The sequence below is a fragment of the Eubalaena glacialis genome, chromosome 19 (assembly GCF_028564815.1).
Source record: "Eubalaena glacialis isolate mEubGla1 chromosome 19, mEubGla1.1.hap2.+ XY, whole genome shotgun sequence".
NCBI classification, from domain to species: domain Eukaryota; kingdom Metazoa; phylum Chordata; class Mammalia; order Artiodactyla; family Balaenidae; genus Eubalaena; species Eubalaena glacialis.
In genome coordinates, this window is record NC_083734.1 from 25,430,387 (window position 1) to 25,449,766 (window position 19,380).

Sequence of the window (19,380 nt, forward strand, 5' to 3'; positions counted from 1 at the left end):
GTAGCACTCCTCCCTAAGTTGTGACAACTTGTCTCTGACATTGCCAAATCAGCTCTGGCTGAGAACCACTGATATAGGCAATAATCAATGACCACTAACATTTTTTTAAAAATGTAAGTACACATATCTTCTGATCAAAATATATAGTACCAAAAGTTTAATGTGAATCAGATCTAAACTAAACCTAAACTACCAGTTTCCAGAAATACAAGGAACAGATGAACATGGCTGAGGACAACATGGGGTTAAAATCAGCAAAATCAAAATGTGAGGAACCCTACAGGACAAATGGTCCAGTTTCTTCATTAAGTCCTCAAAGCAGGAATTGAAAGAGGATATCTATAGATGGAGAGACCTAAGAGACATAGTAACCAAACTACATAGGTCTTGATTGAATCCTTATTGAAACAAACCAACAGGAAAAAAAAGAAACAATTGGGGAAACTGTCAGCTTTTTAGTTGTGATGATAGCACAGTGGTTATGTTTATGTTTAAACAAGATGACTTAATAATTTTTGAAGCTGGATAGTTGGTATATGAGGGTTAATTATCCTTACAGTTATGTTGAAATTTTAAAGCAAGTCACCTTGTGCTCCAGGACCAAATAATCATCATCATTATCCTATTCCTTCTCCTCCCACCATCATCTCAAGAAATAGAAAAAGAAACTATCTTTTCTCAAATTTTGAGATGGGAAAAAGACAAGAACTAATACACTAACTCATTTACTCATAAACATATTGTTATGGTTTGAACTATGTCCCTCCAACAGTCATATAATGAAGTTCTAACCCCCAGTACCTCAGAATGTGACCTTATTTGGAATGAAGGCCATTACAGATGTAATTAGTTAAGATAAGGTCATACTGGAGTAGGGAGGGATCCTAACCCAATATGACTGGTGTCCTTACAAAAAAGGGAAAATATGGACACAGATCTACACACAAGGAGAACGCCACATGAACATGAAGGCAGAGCTAGGATGACGTGCCTACAAGCCAAGGAATGCCAAAGATTGCCAGCAAACCACCAAAAGCTAGGGGAGAGGCATGAAACAGTCTCTCACAGCCTTCAGAAGTAACCAACCCTGCCAACACCTTGATCCCGAACTTCTAGCCTCTAGAACTGTGACATAATAAATTTCTGTTTAAGCCACCTAGTTTGTGATACTTTGTTATAGAAAAGCAAATTCCAAATAGGGTTGGGTTAAGCAAAACAAAACAAAGCAAAAAAACACAAAAGTCCTAAGTACTTGAGATATTTAATCATCTTAGGCAACCAACTTTAAACTAGTTAATATAGCCATCAATTGCTGCTGGCAGTAGTTCCTGAAAAGACTGCACAGAGGGACTTCCCTGGTGGCGCAGTGGGTAGGACTTTGCACTCCCAGTGCAGGGGACCTGGGTTCGATCCCTGGTCAGGGAACTAGATCCCACATGCATGCCACAATTAAGAGTTCGCATGCCACAACTAAGGAGACGCCTGCCGCAACTATGGAGCCCGCCTCCTGCAACTAAGACCCGGTGCAACCAAATAAATTAATTAATTAAAAAAAAAAAAAACTGCACAGAATAAAGATTCTGAAGAGAGGATAGACCAAAGTTTTTGAACTATTAATAAATATAAATGTTTCTGACTGGTCTGATATTTTCTTATTGTAAAAAAGTGCCAGGTCCCTCAGATTATATGCTTTCATGAATACATACCAACAGAGGTTTAAAGGGGGGCTCTACCTTCCGAGCCAGCAGTTCTTCCCAGTTAATATGTCTGAAGAATGGATGAGCCTGGGGAAGAACAAAACAAAAGAGCAGGAAGAAAGGTTAAGGGGAACAGACTTCACTGGACTGACAAATTAACAGCCTATTTGAAGTTACCAATCACAAAATAAGCTATACTTATAAGCAACTACATATAACCTTCACAAATACATAAAATAGCATTATCTTCCCCACAAACCACCAAACATGCCAATCCCTACTTGAACTTCTCCAGCGTCCCCAGGACCAGCTCCAAGACGAGAAGCAGCATTTCTTTTCAGCAGCTTTAGGGAGGAAAAGAAACACAGTGATGAACCTTACCTAGTCAAATTGATTATTTTTCTTTATAGAATTTGCATGTGTATTTTGCCTTGCAAATGTATGATTTATTAATTACTTCTAAATATTGTTTGGGAATAAAAAGAAAATCTTTAAACAAATTTGTCCTTTGCCTGCAAAAACTGTAGGCTTTTTTGTCAACACCTGTGTATGATTCTGTAGTCAAAATGTATATTCAGTTCTATCTATTTGAATCCTAGTAGTTGAAGCTTATGGTTTGAGTGCCTATTTTAGAACCCTACCTTTTTAAGCAGATCTCTGGCTTCTTGTGTGAGGTAGGGAGGCAAATTGAGTTTACATTTGAGGATTTTGTCAATTGTTTTCTTTCTATTCTCCCCAGTGAACGGGGGCTAAGAGTAGAAGAGAGTGAGAAAAATTAGCATAGAAAAAATCAAATTTTAAATAACAGAATTATCCATTTCCTGAATTAGTCAGTTACGCATAGAGATCAGAAATGTATGCTGTGATATGGGATGACTGCTAAAGACCTGTAGTTTTTGAGCAATGGCAGAGAAAATAGCAAGGTCCTGGAAGGAACTGGGTTGCCACCATTAACTTGGTGTGATAATGGGTGAGCCATTTGATTTTATGCTTCACTTTCTCCATTTATAAAATAAGGGCAGTATCTGTTTTACCTCTATTTCACAGGACCACAGGCCATGACATAGATCATCTAAATGAAAATATTTATAAAAGTACAGAGGCCCATAATACTACTAATAAAGCATCAGTAGTGTTAGATTTTGTAAAAATAACTTCATTGGTAACATTTTCAAAAAGCACAGGAAAGATCTCTTGCTGTAATGACTTAATAACTACTCAGCACAGACCATAATACATGCAGCTTTTAACTGTGCACCTACTGCTCCAGTCAGCATGTCATACATTAATGCTCCCAGACTCCACCAATCCACAGCACGATTGTGGCCACTTCTCATCAAGATTTCAGGGGCCCTATAAAGAGAAAAATAATATGCCTAAAACATCCATTATTTGCCTATCATCTGAATTAAAATTTTTAAAACAATATACAGAACCAAGTGCTGCTACAGAAAACTTAGCACACTATTATTTAAACCAGGTAAAAGTTAGCTATTATCCCCAAACCAGTAATATTTCTTTGAACATGCAGCTCACATGTATTCTATTGTTCCACAAAATGTGTGTGTGACTGTTCCGTCATGAATAGATTCTTTGCATAGTCCAAAATCTGTTAGTTTCACATGACCTACAATGAAAGATTATAAATGGTTATTCTGAGAATTCTATGTGCAATATTTGAATGTATCACACAAGACAATAATCTATCCTTCCCTTTTACTTTTTCTGCCTTAAATTTATTTTTTGAGACATCAAGAACTAGCAAGGTTCCATCCATAAATGGGATGCTAAATAACCCTTTAAGGGTAGGGCAAAATTATCTTTGCCGGGACTTCCCTGGTGGCCAGTGGTTAAGAATCCGCTTGCCAATGCAGGAGACATGGGTTCAAGCCCTGGTCCCGGAAGATACCACATGCCGCGGAGCAACTAAGCCCGTGCACCACAACTACTGAGCCTGCGCTCTAGAGCCCACGAGCCACAACTACTGAGCCCGCGTGCCACAACTACCGAAGCTCATGTGCCTAGAGCCCATGCTCCGCAACAACAGAAGCCACCGCAATGAGAAGCCCGCGCACCGCAACGAAGAATAGCCCCCGCTTGCCGCAACTAGAGAAAGCCTGTGCGCAGCAACGAACACCCAAAGCAGCCAAAAAAAAAAAAATTATCTTTGCCAATGATATAATCTATCTAGTAAAGGTAAAACAAAGATGAGAAAAAGGTGAAAAACAGCTTGTCTAAGGCTCTAGCTTTACCTATACCAAGAATCCTTTACCATCCTGAGAAAGTAAGTCCTGGGAAAACTTGATGAAGTCTGGATTATGTACACAGAACATAAAAAAGATCTTCTGCATGTTAAACAAAGGTGTGACACTGTACTTCAAACATATAGCTTTTATCACCACGAACTGTGACCTGACAGTTCTTAAAACAGTCTTAGTCACTATAACAAGTTAGCTTATTCTGCCAATGCAGTTTGGAAAAAGAAATGAAACTGCTATATGGCATGGAACCATCATCTTTGATCCAGAAAGTGAAAAACTCATCACCTTACACAAAGAACATCTCAGTTCAAGTTTAGCTTTAATGAACTGTCATTACCTATCCAGTGGTTCAGCAACCCCAGGGACCCTACTGTTCCAAGTTTATTTCGAGAAAAGAAAAGGCAATGGACTATTAACTCAAATGTAGGTGTGTACTTTACTCTGACACAGAAGAAATATGACCTTTATTTTCACAGAGCCACCTGATACACTCAGGTTATGGATCAAAGAAGTTAACTAGTCACTTCCCTATCCTATCCCTTGCCTTAGAATTCACAATCAGACTCTAAATTTGTGGCAGTGGGGGGCAGAACTGGGAGAGAGAGAGATACATAGATACCCGTGATGTATGTGGTTAAGTACATTTCTCCAAAAAAAAAAAAAAGGGAAAAGAAAGGAAAGCAAGAAACCCCCCACTATCTGAAACACTTATTCTGGCATCAGTTGTCCATAAACCATTTTCTGTACAAGAATTTAAAACCATTAACTACCTCTTGCATCATTCGATAGACATCTAAGATCAGCAGCTGCCACCAGCCCCCAGATACCCGAGTTAGTTGGTTGCTCCTTTGGGATGTGAGTGAATTGCCAAGTCTAGCCAGCCCAGATTACTCTCACATAAGTTGAACTGTCTGTAGCAGCATGCAGTAATGATCAAGGCTCACTTTGCTGTAGCTATAGCTGCACAGAATATTAATTAGTCTGTCTGATTTTTATGTCTGTTGTTGTTGCAGACAGCAAGAATAAACTGATGCCTACTAAACATTTTACCTCCAAAGTTATATCAAATATTTTGGTTCAATTCTAATCCTTTCCTTTTTTAGAGCATTAATAAAATTTATCATAAAAAATATTGCTTCTAATACTTATGTATTTCATCAGTAAAGAAAACTCAATTTATAAAGTTAAGATTCACTTTCCAATTTAAGGAACCAACCAAAATTAGTATTTGGACTGGCTTCTGGCTCACCACACTTTATGTAAGGATTTCAAATGACAAGCTATAAAGAGTAAGGATTAAACCAGAAAAGGTAGTTGTGGCCAGTTATCCTCAATTCTCTTTTAATCTCATCAACCATAAGTACAAGTATCATATGATGCTATAAATTCTGAGGGAGGAATGTATAATAACTGACGCATAAATATGGGGCTTTGAAAATGACCATGACCTGTGTGGGAAGATTTTAAGATGATTATTTACTATAGAATTGTTTACAGTATATCTCCACCTTGGTGATTAAGCATGATATTCTCCGGCTTCAGGTCTCTGTAGATGATCCCCTTTTGATGTAAATGCCCCAAAGCCATGGAGATTTCTGCCAAGTAAAAGCTGGAAACAAAAGTGATTTAATAAAATTAAAAAGAGTAATCTACTCAAAGCAGTTTATGTATGGAGCAAAATTCCTTGAAAGAAATAGACATGCACCAAAGACCAAATTAGTGGGAGTGGGGGTGGGTATGGGGAAAAGAGATGGCATAGGATGCTGCCAAAAGGCATGGAGACATTTACGTTTCACTCATTTAGTGAAACTATAAAATGTTTTATTTCATCATTAGAACATATTGCTAAAATTGCAAAGAAGTCCAGAATATGACAAACTGTCACTGGTCATGTTTTGTTCTGCCTATGTAGGAATTAGGCCAATAGTCATCCAGATCAAAGCAAATTTCTCCCACCCACCCCCAATTTTTAAATCCCATAGGAAACAGGAACTTTGTTATTCTCAGAGCTCAAGTCTTAGTTTCAAAAATACCTTATAACCTGACCCTTAGAAGCCCACGCATCCCTTACTTAATACAGCCGCATATTTATATACAGCTCATGCCCACAGTATCTGCCCTCCCTCTTGCCAGCCAGCCCACAACTATAAACTGTGTGACACTCAAATTTATCTACCTCAAAAGAATAAAGGGCTGAGTCAACCCTGTCTGGATTCGAAAAGCACAAGGCACTGCAATACTGGCTGCATAACAATGTTGCAATCCTGCAGATTACTCCAGGATGGAGAGGGTGTGTCCTAGAGGACTGAGGCAGTTTCACAGCCAGCAGGACCACAAACACAGCCTCCAACATGGCTCAGAGAGCCTCCTCCAAAAAAGGGCACTTCATCCCTAAGGCTCTTAAGTGCAGCTTCTGTGTTAGAAAAGGCCTGAAATTAAACAATGGAATGCAGTTTGGTAATTAAGGTAGAAAAAACATTTAAGTGTTTTCTATTCAATTAATGTGTAGGATAAACTGATTTATTGTTACCCAATTCTGTCATCTCACAAAAGGGTGTGTATATTTTTAATTTGAAGCAGATGCCATCTTAAGAAATATGAGGGTAGATCCCATCCTGGCCATTGAATCAATCCACAGATGATATGTGCAGGCTTATCACCTCCCTAAGACTGCACCTTGGGAACTGGAAAGTCTACAAAAAGAGGAGATGATTTCTGATACTTTCCATTGCTCCACACATAAAGTTTCACTGGAAAACCACACTCACCCAGAGCCAAGGCAGGCAGCTTACCAATTCAAGGAAAGAAAGCCCCAGTGAGAATGGTTCTGTTAGGAACTGGTGTGAAGAACGTTCCACCCAAAGCCTGGGGGCAAAGGAATGATGTGACCTCCAATAGCTGCCAAGTCCCAAAGCTGCTTCTCCCTCTTAGAGTGCTGAGTGGCCAACTGGCTCCAGAACAATTTATTGAATCATCTGGCTGCCCACAGTGGGACCAGGATTTTGCTTTTAATTATATGAATTATTACCTGAATCCATACAACCACAAAAATTTCACTTACCAGGCTGTGTCTTCCATAAATATTCCTTCTCTTTCTAACTGCATAAATAATTCTCCTCCTGTAAAGAAAAGAAGAAGACATTAGAAACAAAACAATCTTTTTTTTCCAACAATCCATTTCTAATGAGAGGGTTTGTGCTTTCCTTTTAGCCACAACTAAAAGACATCAACCCTTTAAAAATAAAAAACAGATCCTAAAAATTACAGGTTTAAAACTAAGTCCTCAGGATTCCATTTTTAGCAGTGTTCTTATTCTTATGTGAAATATACAAGTTTTGGAATTCTAGGGTTTTACATCTATAAACTTCAAAATATTTACAGATTCCAGACCTGCGGTTAAAAAAAAAATCTTGATTAAAGCTTCTCTAACATTTTACCGGCATATACAAAAATGTTAGTATGTAATTAAACCATCCTTGCAAATTAGTGAATGCCCATATTCCACATTTTTAGAACTCTTAAACTGCATGAATTTGGCAATGTCCTTGTAAATAGTATGGCACTATTTGAATATCAAAATAAACAATGATAATAAAGTGTGATATCCTACTGAAAAATCTTAGAATCCATGAGTCCACAATGATGTAAATCAGTGAATAGATAAATGGAAAGCTCTTCGTTACAGCAGAATGCCAAATAATAAATGAAGAAGCCATGACGGAATAAGAAAAATCACTTGGCAATCATCATAATTAATTGTTTCAGGCAAGAATCAATGGATGCTAAAACTGTATGTGAAAGCTTGATGAGAGATGAGATATTTAAATAATTTCAAAGTATCTCCTCAAGATACTTACTAATTACAAAAGGAAAATTTCACCAGAAAAAAAAAACTGGCAGACATCACCTTATACAGATGATCAAAGTTAACAACAACAGTAATGGAACAAAGGTACAAATATCATGTACCTCTTGCTCTGATACACAGAGAAGGATACAATGTCACTTCGATGGTCCTCCCAAAAATGCATAACCTGAATCTAATCCTGAGGAAACACCATATAAGCCCAAATTGATGCATTCTACAAAGTAACTAGACTGTACTTTTCAAAAATGTCAAGGTCATGAAAGACAAAGAAAGACTGAGGAACTGTTCCAGATTAAAGGAAACTGAGAGAGATTATTGTATTAATGTTAATATCCTATTTTGATAATTTTAGTACAGTTATGTAAGATACTGTCGTTAATTTCAGAAAAAATATACATTGAAGTATTCAGGGGTAAAGGGAAATCATGTCTGTGACACTCTCTTAAATAGTTCAGGAAAAAAACTATGAATATATATACACATATGTGTGTGTATATATACATCTATATACACACGTACATATACAGAGAGGGAGAGAAAGAGAATGATGAAACAAAACAATGTGGTAAAATGATAACACTTGGGGAATCTAGGTGAAGAGTACTTGGGAATTCTTCGTCCTGTTCTTACAACTTTTTTGTGGAAATCTGAAACTATGTTAAAATAAAGGTACAAGAAAAAAACAACAGTCACAAAAAAGTGACTAAATTCTGCAACTTTCTGTTCCATGTTACAGGCTATTGTGAAATCTGTTTTTCAGAAAACTCAAGTGTTTGCTGGAAATAGATACCTGTGATCTTGAAATGCTATGGGGTGCCACAAATTCCTAGGAGGGGGTAAGCCCTGGAAAAGGTGGGTGATTTCCAATGTAAACTGCAAAATCTATCAATAAGACTACATTAAACAAAAAACTCTTCTGTTTAAAGATGCAATACCAAAAATACTCATTACCTTAAACAACACTCTAAGTTTTCCATGTCAGTTTAGAAAAAAATAAATCAGTGGTTTATTTGAATTATATTAGCTTACCCAAGTGTAGTCAATTTGATGGCTATCAATTAGCTGTTTGCTATTTTAATTGATTACAATGGGATTTAGATAAAATATTACAGATGGGGAAAAAGACTTAACCTTTAAAGTTTCCTTCACATTTGTGTGCAAAAAGAAACATTTCGTCACATCTGAATTCCTTATGTCAATGTATTTGTCAATTTTAAGAACTATTTGGTCACATTGGGAAAAAGCATTTTTCTATTGGAAAATAATGTTTTGACCAAGTTTCTGGAGCTAATGCAAATAATTACACCAAGCTATGTACTGACCGCTGAGATACTCAAGGATGAGGTAGAGTTTTCCACCAGTCTGAAAGGCATAAATTAAATCCACAATGAAGGGATGCTTTACTTCCTCCAGAATATTCCGTTCTGCTTTTGTATGAGCTGTATCTTTAGCATTTCTTACTATCATTGCCTAAAGGAAAAGAGATGATCTATAAGAACAAAGTAGTAGACATTTTTATCCTATAGTAACTGGAAAATCTATTTTGTGCTTTTCTTGCCAACATTAAACTATTAATCATAGTTCCCACTGGAGACTGAGATAGGGGTAATGGAAGACATTCACTTCTTATATACATCTGCACTGTTTGGATTTTTTGTAGTAAACATGTAAATGAAAACCTAAATAATCTGTTTTAATGTAAACAGATCAAATTTATTCATATATTCACTAACTGTTGAATGTCTACTATTTTATAGGCTCTTAACAAGAAAGCAGAACCAACAGAAGGAGTCTCTAGCCCACAGGAGCCCAAAGTCCCAGGGAAGAGAGATGAGTCAATGGAGCTAAGCACAAGGTGCCATGGGAACTACATCTGACCTGGCAAGAAGTCTTCCTGGAGGTGGAGATACCTAAGCTGTATCATAAAAAGTTATTAAGATGAAATGTAGGACTTCCCTGGTGGCGCAGTGGTTGAGAATCTGCCTGCCAATGCAGGGGACACGGGTTCGAGCCCTGGTCTGGGAAGATCCCACGTGCCGCGGAGCAGCTGGGCCCGTGAGCCACAATTACTGAGCCTGCGCGTCTGGAGCCTGTGCTCCGCAACGAGAGGCCGCGATAGTGAGAGGCCCGCGCACCGCGATGAAGAGTGGCCCCCGCTCGCCACAACTAGAGAAAGTCCTCGCACAGAAACAAAGACCCAACACAGCCATAAATAAATAAATAAACAAATACTTTAAAAAAAAAAAAGTATAATCTATAAAAAAAAAAAAAAGATGAAATGTAGAGGGTAAGAAAAAAAAAAAAAAAAAAAAAAGGCATTCCCAGTGCAAAAGAGACTTGACAGGACAGGACATGTCTAGAGGATCTATAAGTAGTTCAGTATGGTTAGAAGTGGTTAGGACATGTATTAGGCTGGACATATAGGAAATGGAAGGCCTGGGCATCTAGGCAAAGGCATTTGAATCTTATTTTAGAGGCAGAGGAGAAATGCTGAGGTAAGGTAAATGAATAACCTTTGGCTTTAAGAAAGACAGTTCAAGTAGCAGTGTGAAGTTTTAGGGAAGAAATTACACCAGTTAGAAGGCTAGTAAACTAAGCAAGAAGTAAAACCTGTAACTAAGAAAATGAAGGTGGGGAAAAAAAGGGGAAAAGTGCATCATTAGCACTCGCTGACTAATGAGATATGAGGAGAAATGATGATACCATGGTTTCTGTGTAAGTAATGGAGTCATTCAATAACAGGAAATGGAAACAAAGAAAAAAGTTTTGGGAAAATGATATATTGCTTTGGACATGCTAAGTCTTAAATTCTAAGTTCTTGTACACCTCTAGTAACATGAAAAAGCATATATACGTGGTCATTAGTTGCAATATTATTTGTAAAAGTGAAATATTAGAAACAACCTAAATGCCCATGCATAGGATACTGCCTGAAAACCCTGTGTAAAAAAGCTATAAAAAGAATGAGGAACATCTCTGAAAGCAAGGTGCAAAAGAGCATATATGGCACAGCAGTATACACAGTATGCTACCTTTTGTGTAAAAGTGGAAATAAGAATATATATAATAGGTACATGCTTATATCTGCAATAATGAGCACAACTAAATTAAGCCAAAAGCTAATGATACAGGGAATTCCCTGGCGGTCCAGTGGTCAGGACTCGGTGCTCTCACTGCAAAGGGCCCAGGTCCGATCCCTGGTTGGGGAACTAAGATCCCACATGCCATGTGGCGTGGCCAAAAAAATAACATAACATAACATAAAACATCCCAACAAGAAACCTATTTTAAAAAAAAAGCTAATGACAGTGGAAAGGCAGGAAAGGGAATGGGACCTCTGAGTAAAACCTAAAGGGTTTTATCATTCATTTCTTTTCTTACCTAAATCAAATATCATTATTGTGATTATTAAATTCTGAACCATGTTAATGTTTTATACATTTCAAAAATAAAATTAAATCTGGATGGGGGAGGGAAATAAAATTGAATACAACAGAAATACATAAATTTAATTGACTATTACTTTGATAATTTTACCACAAAAGGAAAAAAAAGATATTTAAATAACTTTACACTGAACATTCTTAGTGACATATATGTAAGCATAACAAAAATTGCAAAAAAATCTTAAACCACACTTAGTAGGTTTGTAGCTACTCATAGTATTGGTATTATAATTCTCAAACTATTCTGCATATATTGTACAACTAAGCAAATAAGTAAATGTACTGATGTTGTTACCAGGCTTTTCTCACTGTGGAAAAAGAGATGCAAATGTAGGCTGAGGAAAGAAGTACCCTACGGAATTGGACTGAAATTAGGAATATCAATATGAAGCCATGATTTAAAACAAAAACAAAACTTCCTAGCTCTGTGTACTGAAAAAGCCAGAAACAATGAGACTTCAGTAGCAAAAAGTATAGCTTGGCACCCAGATCTTGGTTTCTCTACCAAAAAAAACAGGGTTCCATGGAGAATCAGATGGTTCTAGGCCAGGGTCAGGGAAAGTGCAAGGTAAACCTGGAGCACGCTATTAAACAGAAAGTAAGGAACTACTCAAAAACTAACAAGGGTATATGTTAAAAGGACACAGAAGCCATCTTAATAGAGCTCTCTCTAGCAAAACCTGGGAAAATTTGTGGACCAAAATTTGAATAATGAAAGAAATGGATAACACACTGAAAAAATGTCCGTACTATTTTAAAAAATTAAATTTAAAAAAGCAAGTATGAAAAGCTCTTCTTTACAGAAGAATGACAACTAATATAGAAAAAAATGATAAAAATAGAAAAGTCTCCATTTTATAATCACCAGAGTATTATTTGATTTGGCTAAGAAACAATGGATAATAAAACCATTGGGTGTAGAAGATTATTAGGACAGAATATTAACACAATCTCTAACTTTCATTCCATAGATACTTTATAATTACAGAGGGAAAAAGGTATCAGTAGAATGGGAAGTTTGGTGGACACCACCTTAACAAAGTGATCAAACTCAGTCTCACCAAATACTGAGACAGACTAACATTATGTGCTTCCTGAGCCCATGCGCTGAGGACACAATGCTCCTGTAAAATATTCCTGCAGAGAGCATTTAACCTAAATTTAAAATTTAAGTGTTTTCATGAGGAAACAATGAACCATATCCGAATTAGGGATACTCGGCAAAACAAATGGCCCAGAGTCTTCAAAAAATGTCAACGTCATGAATGACAAAAAAGTAAAGGAAACTAAAGTAAAAGAAACTAAAGACACAGTACTCTACAGTAAAGGAAACTAAAGACACAGGATTACTCAATGCAATATGTGACCCTTGATTAAATCCTGGATGTTAAAAACAAAACAAAATAGCTATAAAGGAGATTACTGACACAACTGGGGAAGTCTGAGTATGGACAATGTATTAGAAAACAGTATAGTATATCAATGTTAAATTTCCCAAATGTGACAATTACATTGTAGTTATGTATGTAATGCCCTTATTCTTAAGAGATATATACTAAAGAATTTAAGGGCGAAGTGCCATGTCTACAAATAACTTTCAAATTGTACACCAAAAAAATTAAAACTTTGAATATACACAGACATACATACTGAGAGAGGAGAAACGGAGGGAGGGGCAGACAAAGAAAATATGGCAAACTTAACAACTGGTTATCACTGTACTATTCTTGTAACTCTTTGGAAAGTTTGAAAAATTTCAAAGATACATTATTTTTTAACTGTTCAGGAGGTTTGAATTTTTTAAATAAATAATTTTGAGAAAGTCTGAGAAGAGGCCAAGAAGAGAAGATGAAGAAATAGTAAAGAAGAATCACAGAAGTCAAGGGAGCGGAGTTTCAAAATGCTGTGGTCAATAGCTTCAATTTAACAGAGAGGTAAATTAAGGATGAGTTAAGTAAAGACCACTGGATTCAGCAATTAGGAGATCACTGGTGATGTAGGGGACAAGCGTTTCATCAAAATGGAGTTGTGAAGTCAAAATATAGTGAGTGAAAAAAATAATAAAACATGACTTCTCAAGAAATTCAGCTATGAAAGGCAGAGACTGGAAGCTACAGTAGACCTTGAGTGAGGAAAGGATTTGTTTTCTAAATATGGCAAATACATGAATATATTTATATAAAGAAAGAAGTTAGGATAGAGGATGGAAAAAAGAGGCAGAAGTGACAAAGACCCTGAACAGGCAGAAAGTGATGGGATCCAAAACATAAAGAGAGGGTTTAGCCTTGGAAAGAAGGAGGAACACATCTCCCACTAAGCCTGGAGAGAGGGAAGTAAAGACAGGTGAAAATGTAGACAGTATGGTACTGGGGACAAGGATTAGAACAGGAAGTTGAAGGGAATCATATCTGAGAGCCTCAAATAGAAAGAGAGGCAGTCTGCTAAAAAAGAATAGTGGGACTGATAGTAAAGGCTCTAATAGTTGTAGAGAATGGAAGGAGTTGTCTAGGGACATTTGGTGAGTCCTAAGCGTCCACATGAGTTCAGGACTACGAATTTGTCCCAGTAGCCATTTAAAAGTTTGTGTGATTTCTGCCAGTGATGTTCAGTAACTGAGATACAGGAATAAAGGAGCATTAACAAATAAACTGATTAGATTAGAACTTTCCTGAACATAAGGTCAATGGGATAGCAGGTGACTGAAGTGGCAGATCATGTTGATTAGGCTAGATTAGGAATAAACTGAAATTAGAACGGGGATAAGAACTTGAAGAAAAAACAGAAACATCAAAGCACTAAAAGGGCTTAGGGCCAAAGAACAGGCATTGTGGGAATAAATAAGTGAGAATGTTACTGCTCTATTACAGTCCAATGTTTCAGGGGTGGAGGATACAGCTGCGGGGGCTGGTGAAGTGGAATGGAGGTGAATGCTGACGGAGTTGGGATCAACAAGGAATTAGAAGGCTAGGCAATTGATTACTTATTTAGTACAAGGACATGGAAGACACTAAGGCAATAAGACTTGGGAGTAGGGGAAAAAAGACTGATAAAAGATAAGAAAGTAGTATAGGCTTAAACCTCAAAGTAGAAAAGGTTTTGACCAGAGTAGAGGAGAAATTGCAAGGATAAGCTTATCAGTTCTTCCCTTGAATTACACAGTGAGCAGAGCGAAAGGCAGAGACTACATCTGTCTCAAGTGCTAAATCCTAATGTCTAGCAAAATGCCTGGCACATTGGACAGTCTCAGTTGGTTCAATAAAAGAAGGAATGAGGGCTTCCCTGGTGGCGCAGTGGTTGAGAATCTGCCTGCCAATGCAGGGGACACGGGTTCGAGCCCTGGTCTGGGAAGATCCCACATGCCGCGGAGCAGCTGGGCCCGTGAGCCACAACTACTGAGCCTGCGCGTCTGGAGCCTGTGCTCCGCAACGGGAGAGGCCGCGATAGTGAGAGGCCCACGCATCGCGATGAAGAGTGGCCCCCGCTTGCCGCAACTAGAGAAAGCCCTCGCAACAGAAACGAAGACCCAACACAGCCAAAACTAAATAATAAATAAATAATAAATAAATTAAAAAAAAAAAAAAGAAGGAATGAAAGAAGTATGACCAATCTGTGAGTTACAAGCCTTTGGCCAAAGGTTCTAAAATTTACAGTGTGAGCTGAACTAATGCCATGGGCAATAGTATTTTGCTTCCAGGGTACATTTTTGTTGCAACTGGTAGGGTAGAGAGATAGTTGTTGGAAATAGTCTTGTCCTCAACTTTCCACCATGAGCAAGTACCCAAATGGGACCATTCTCATAATGAGTAAACAATCCCAGAAGTGCTAAATCCAGACAGATTGTCCAGATGTAAGCAACTCATTTAAGACAAGGGGACACCTGGTTTATTCTGATTTCATCTTTAAGGCTAGAAAGAGGTATATTCTTACCACATACTCAGGTCAAGAGGGTTAGTACTCTGCTTTAAGGATAACAAAATCAAAAGAAGAAACTCAACGGGAGTACACAGTCATCTTACCTAGGGATTTAGAAATTAAAACCTTGGACCTAACCCTAGCAACCTTATCACTTTCATTATGTTCTGCTGTAAGCTTGTTTTTAGGAACAGCAAGGAAAGAATGAGACAGTGTTCTTTGCTCAAGGAAAGAATCTAGGCAGGCTTGGGGAAAGCAAAAACCAACAGTGGAAAGGAATGGTAACTAAGCAAAAGGAGAGGCAAGCAAGTTAGGTTTTAGATGCCTGGGCACAAAAAGGAAGCCTGACAATTAGCAGTAATTAGGTCTATGGATTTCCCAATATACCACACCCACTCACCATCAGTATAAAAAAAAACCCCAACACCCTCTTCTTTCCATTAAAGATACCACCCTCTTCTTTCCATTAAAGACACCAGTGCCAGAAACATACTTCACTTAAGATATAATTATGGAGACTTCCCTGGTGGCACAGTGGTTAAGAATCCACCTGCCAATGCAGGGGACACGGGTTCAAGCCCTGGTCCAGGAAGATCCCACATGCCACGGAGCAACTAAGTCCGTGTGTCACAACGACTGAGCCTGCGCTCTAGAGCCTGCGAGCCACAACTACTGAGCCCATGAGCCACAACTACTGAAGCCCACGCGCCTAGAGCCCGTGCTCCCCAGCAAGAGAAGCCACGGCAATGAGAAGCCCATGCACCGCAATGAAGAGCAGCCCCCACTCGCCACAACTAGAGAAACCCACGTGCAGCAACGAAGACCCAACACAGCCAAAAATTAATTAACTAATTAATTTTTAAAAAAGATATAATTATGACTAATTTTGCTCAGCCCTGATTATCAGGCATGTATAAGCAATGTATCAAAAGGAATGGATTATTCTAAGAATCTTGACCAGTACTTCTATCAACATTTCTAGAACAAGCATTATTATATTGTCTTTTAGACTTGACATATTTTACAGATAAAAAATCATTAATCTCAAATTATTCCAATGGAAAAGCCAGATAGCACATTAATTCCAGCTTACTGATATCGAAACTGAAGTTGAGAATACCTAAATTGCTTCTTTAAGACAATCACCAATAAAGTTGTGGTCATAATATTTGTTCCTCAGCTTTTAAATTAGGAAGTTGGGACTTCCCTGGTGGCGCAGTGGTTAAGAATCCGCCTGCCAATGAAGGGGACACGGGTTCGATCCCTGGGCCGGGAAGATCCCACATGCCACAGAGCAACTAAGCCTGTGCACCACAACTACTGAGCCTGCACTCTACAGCCCGCGAGCCACAACTACTGAGCCTGCATGCCACAACTACTGAAGCCCACGCGCCCTAGAGCCCGTGCTCCGCAACAATAGAAGCCACCATAACGAGAAGCCCGTGGACCGCAGTGAAGAGTAGCCCCCGCTTGCCACAAGTAGAGAAAGCCTGCGTGCAGCAACGAAGACCCAGCGCAGCCAAAAAAAAATAAATTAAATTAAATTAGGAAGTCATTTGTACCGCTTAAGTAAAAATCAGGAAGATAGGACCAAAATATTACAAACGCTATTAATTTTTTTTAAAAGTCATTTTGATTGTCGTTTAATATAGTTTTCTACTAAGATTTAAGACAGTGAGCTCTTTTCAGAAATCAATCCCAAACAAAAAGAACAAGAAACCAAACATACATAATCCATCTTCAATAAAACTAAGAAACACGTGTAACTCCACATCTCAAAAGGTGAAGACAGAGTGGGGATAAAGCAATAGTGCATGACTTAGTATACTGGGGTATGATCAAACCTAAATGCCTGCAAAGAGGCATAACAAAAGAAGTTGAATCCATCTATAGAACCCTAGCAGGGTTGAAAAATTACAAGCAAAAATAAAAGGAAAGAAAGGAAAAAAACTGGAATCATTAGGGACTGCAGAAGGCAGAAGGTGGAGCACTGAAAACAGGGAGATTATCTGAAAGTCTCTATAAGGAACAGACAGACCAACAAGATTCCCATCCCCACACTAACCAGCCAGGGAACTACCTCTTAGAGAGATGTAGTGTCCAGAAAAAAAAAGAGTGAAGGATCAGATACAGAGTACAGTGCTAAAGTAAAAACGTGACTTCATTACTTAGCCATAAAAAAGAATAAAATAATGCTATTTGCAGCAACATGGATGACCTAGATATTATCATACTAAAGCGAAGTAAGTCAGACAGAGAAAGACAAATACCATATGATATCACTTGTATGTGGAATCTAAAATATGACACAAATAAACTTATCTACGAAACGGAAACAGACTCACAGACGTAGAGAACAGACTTGTGGTTGCCAAGGGGGGCAGTGCGGGAGGGATGGTTTGGCAGTTTGGGATTAGCAGATGCAAACTAGTATATATAGGATGGATAAACAAGGTCCTACTGTATAGCACAGGGAACTCTAATAGATATCCTGTGATAAACCATAATGGATGAGAAAGAATATATATATGCGCGACTGAATCACTTTGCTGTACGGCAGAAATTAACATAACGTTGTAAATCAACTATACTTCAATAAAATTAAAAACAAAACAAACAAAAAAAGTGACTTCAGTGAAAATCTGGTGTTGAAAGGTGAGATCTCCATCTCCTCTCTGTCATCCAGCTCCAAAATGCTTTTTCTAGGCAAGAGAATAGAGGATCTTTCTCAGTACCAACTGATCCATACCAGAAAAAAGACCTTCAGACACTGATATTTGGAGGTTCTTAGTCAATTGCCAGCTAATCTCATGACTGCACTACAGAGAAGCCTACACACATAAAACTTCTGATCAGCTTTTCAGAGTTCCACTCTTAAAGGACACCAGACATCTAAAGAAGGCCTCTGACATGGCAAAAAACCACTAAATCAAAGTCAAAGAAAATAGGAACTTAGAAAAGAGACACATGCATGGAACAAAAGAACATTTCAAAGAATTTATAATTAAAACCCTCTGAGGAATAAAAGATACTGTACTCACAAAATAGGTTGTTATAAAAAGAAAAAACAAAAAGAGCTTTGGGGAACCACAAATATGATAGTTTAAAAAAAAAATCACTGCTAATGCAGGGGACACGGGTTCGAGCCTTGGTCTGGGAAGATCCCACATGCCGCGGAGCGATTAGGCCCGTGAGCCACAACTACTGAGCTTGCGCGTCTGGAGCCTGTGCTCCGCAACAAGAGAGGCCGCGATAGTGAGAGGCCCGCGCACCGCGATGAAGAGTGGCCCCCGCTTGCCGCAACTAGAGAAAGCCCTCGCACAGAAACGAAGACCCAACACAGCCAAAAATACATAAATAAATAAATTTAAACTGGAAGGAAAATTAAAGTGTTAAGAAAACCCAAATGTATATGGCTAGGTTTAAAAAAAAAAAGAAAAAAAAAAAAAAAAGAGTCTACTTTGGGCTTCCCTGGTGGCGCAGTGGTTGAGAATCTGCCTGCTAATGCAGGGGACACGGGTTCGAGCCCTGGTCTGGGAAGATCCCACATGCCGCGGAGCAACTAGGCCCGTGAGCCACAGCTGCTGAGCCTGCGCGTCTGAAGCCTGTGCTCCGCAACAAGAGGGGCCGCGATGGTGAGAGGCCCGCGCACCGCGATGAAGAGTGGCCCCCGCTCGCCGCAACTAGAGAAAGCCCTCGCACAGAAACGAAGACCCAACACAGCCATAAATAAATAAATAAATAAATAAATAAATAAAAAGAAGGTGGTGCTCTTTAAAAAAAAAAAAAAAAAGAAATACAGTCCACTATGATATACGGCTTAAGAACATTCTGGCACGTTTCTAAAAAAAAAAAAAAAAAAAAATCAGTAAGGGAATTCCCTGGCAGTCCAGTGGTTAAGACTCCGCGCTTGCATTGCCAGGGACCCACGTTCGATCCCTGGTCTGGGAACTCAGATCCCACAAGCTGCATGGCACAGCCAAAAAAAAAAAAAAATCTGGAAAATGATTAGAAAATAAATTTCTAGAAAACTCTCAGAAACTAAACAAAAAGATAAAAAAAATGGACAAACAGAAAGGTAAGAAAAATAGATGATCAGTCTAGGAGGTCCAACATCCAAGTAAATGCAATTCCAAGAAAACAAACCAATACGGGGAAAATTATCAGAGATAAAAGAAAATTTCCTGGAGCTACAA

General features: G+C 38.3%; 1 protein-coding gene across 4 annotated transcripts in view; it reads right to left on the reverse strand.

Moving 5' to 3' along the window:
* RPS6KB1 (ribosomal protein S6 kinase B1) overlaps positions 1-19,380 on the reverse strand; it is a 36,947-nt gene that overhangs the window by 6,385 nt on the left and 11,182 nt on the right. For 2 of the 4 annotated variants that reach the window (XM_061174621.1, XM_061174619.1), the window contains 8 exons: positions 9,149-9,296; positions 7,020-7,077; positions 5,467-5,567; positions 3,234-3,324; positions 2,960-3,050; positions 2,339-2,446; positions 1,979-2,041; positions 1,707-1,784 (listed from right to left, as the gene is read on the reverse strand). In XM_061174621.1, coding sequence (XP_061030604.1) covers positions 1,707-1,784; positions 1,979-2,041; positions 2,339-2,446; positions 2,960-3,050; positions 3,234-3,324; positions 5,467-5,567; positions 7,020-7,077; positions 9,149-9,296 — 738 coding nt within the window. Of the gene's footprint in view, positions 1-1,706; positions 1,785-1,978; positions 2,042-2,338; positions 2,447-2,959; positions 3,051-3,233; positions 3,325-5,466; positions 5,568-6,302; positions 6,388-7,019; positions 7,078-9,148; positions 9,297-19,380 lie in introns of those variants that run through there. The other 2 variants (XM_061174620.1, XM_061174622.1) reach the window with 2 other exon arrangements.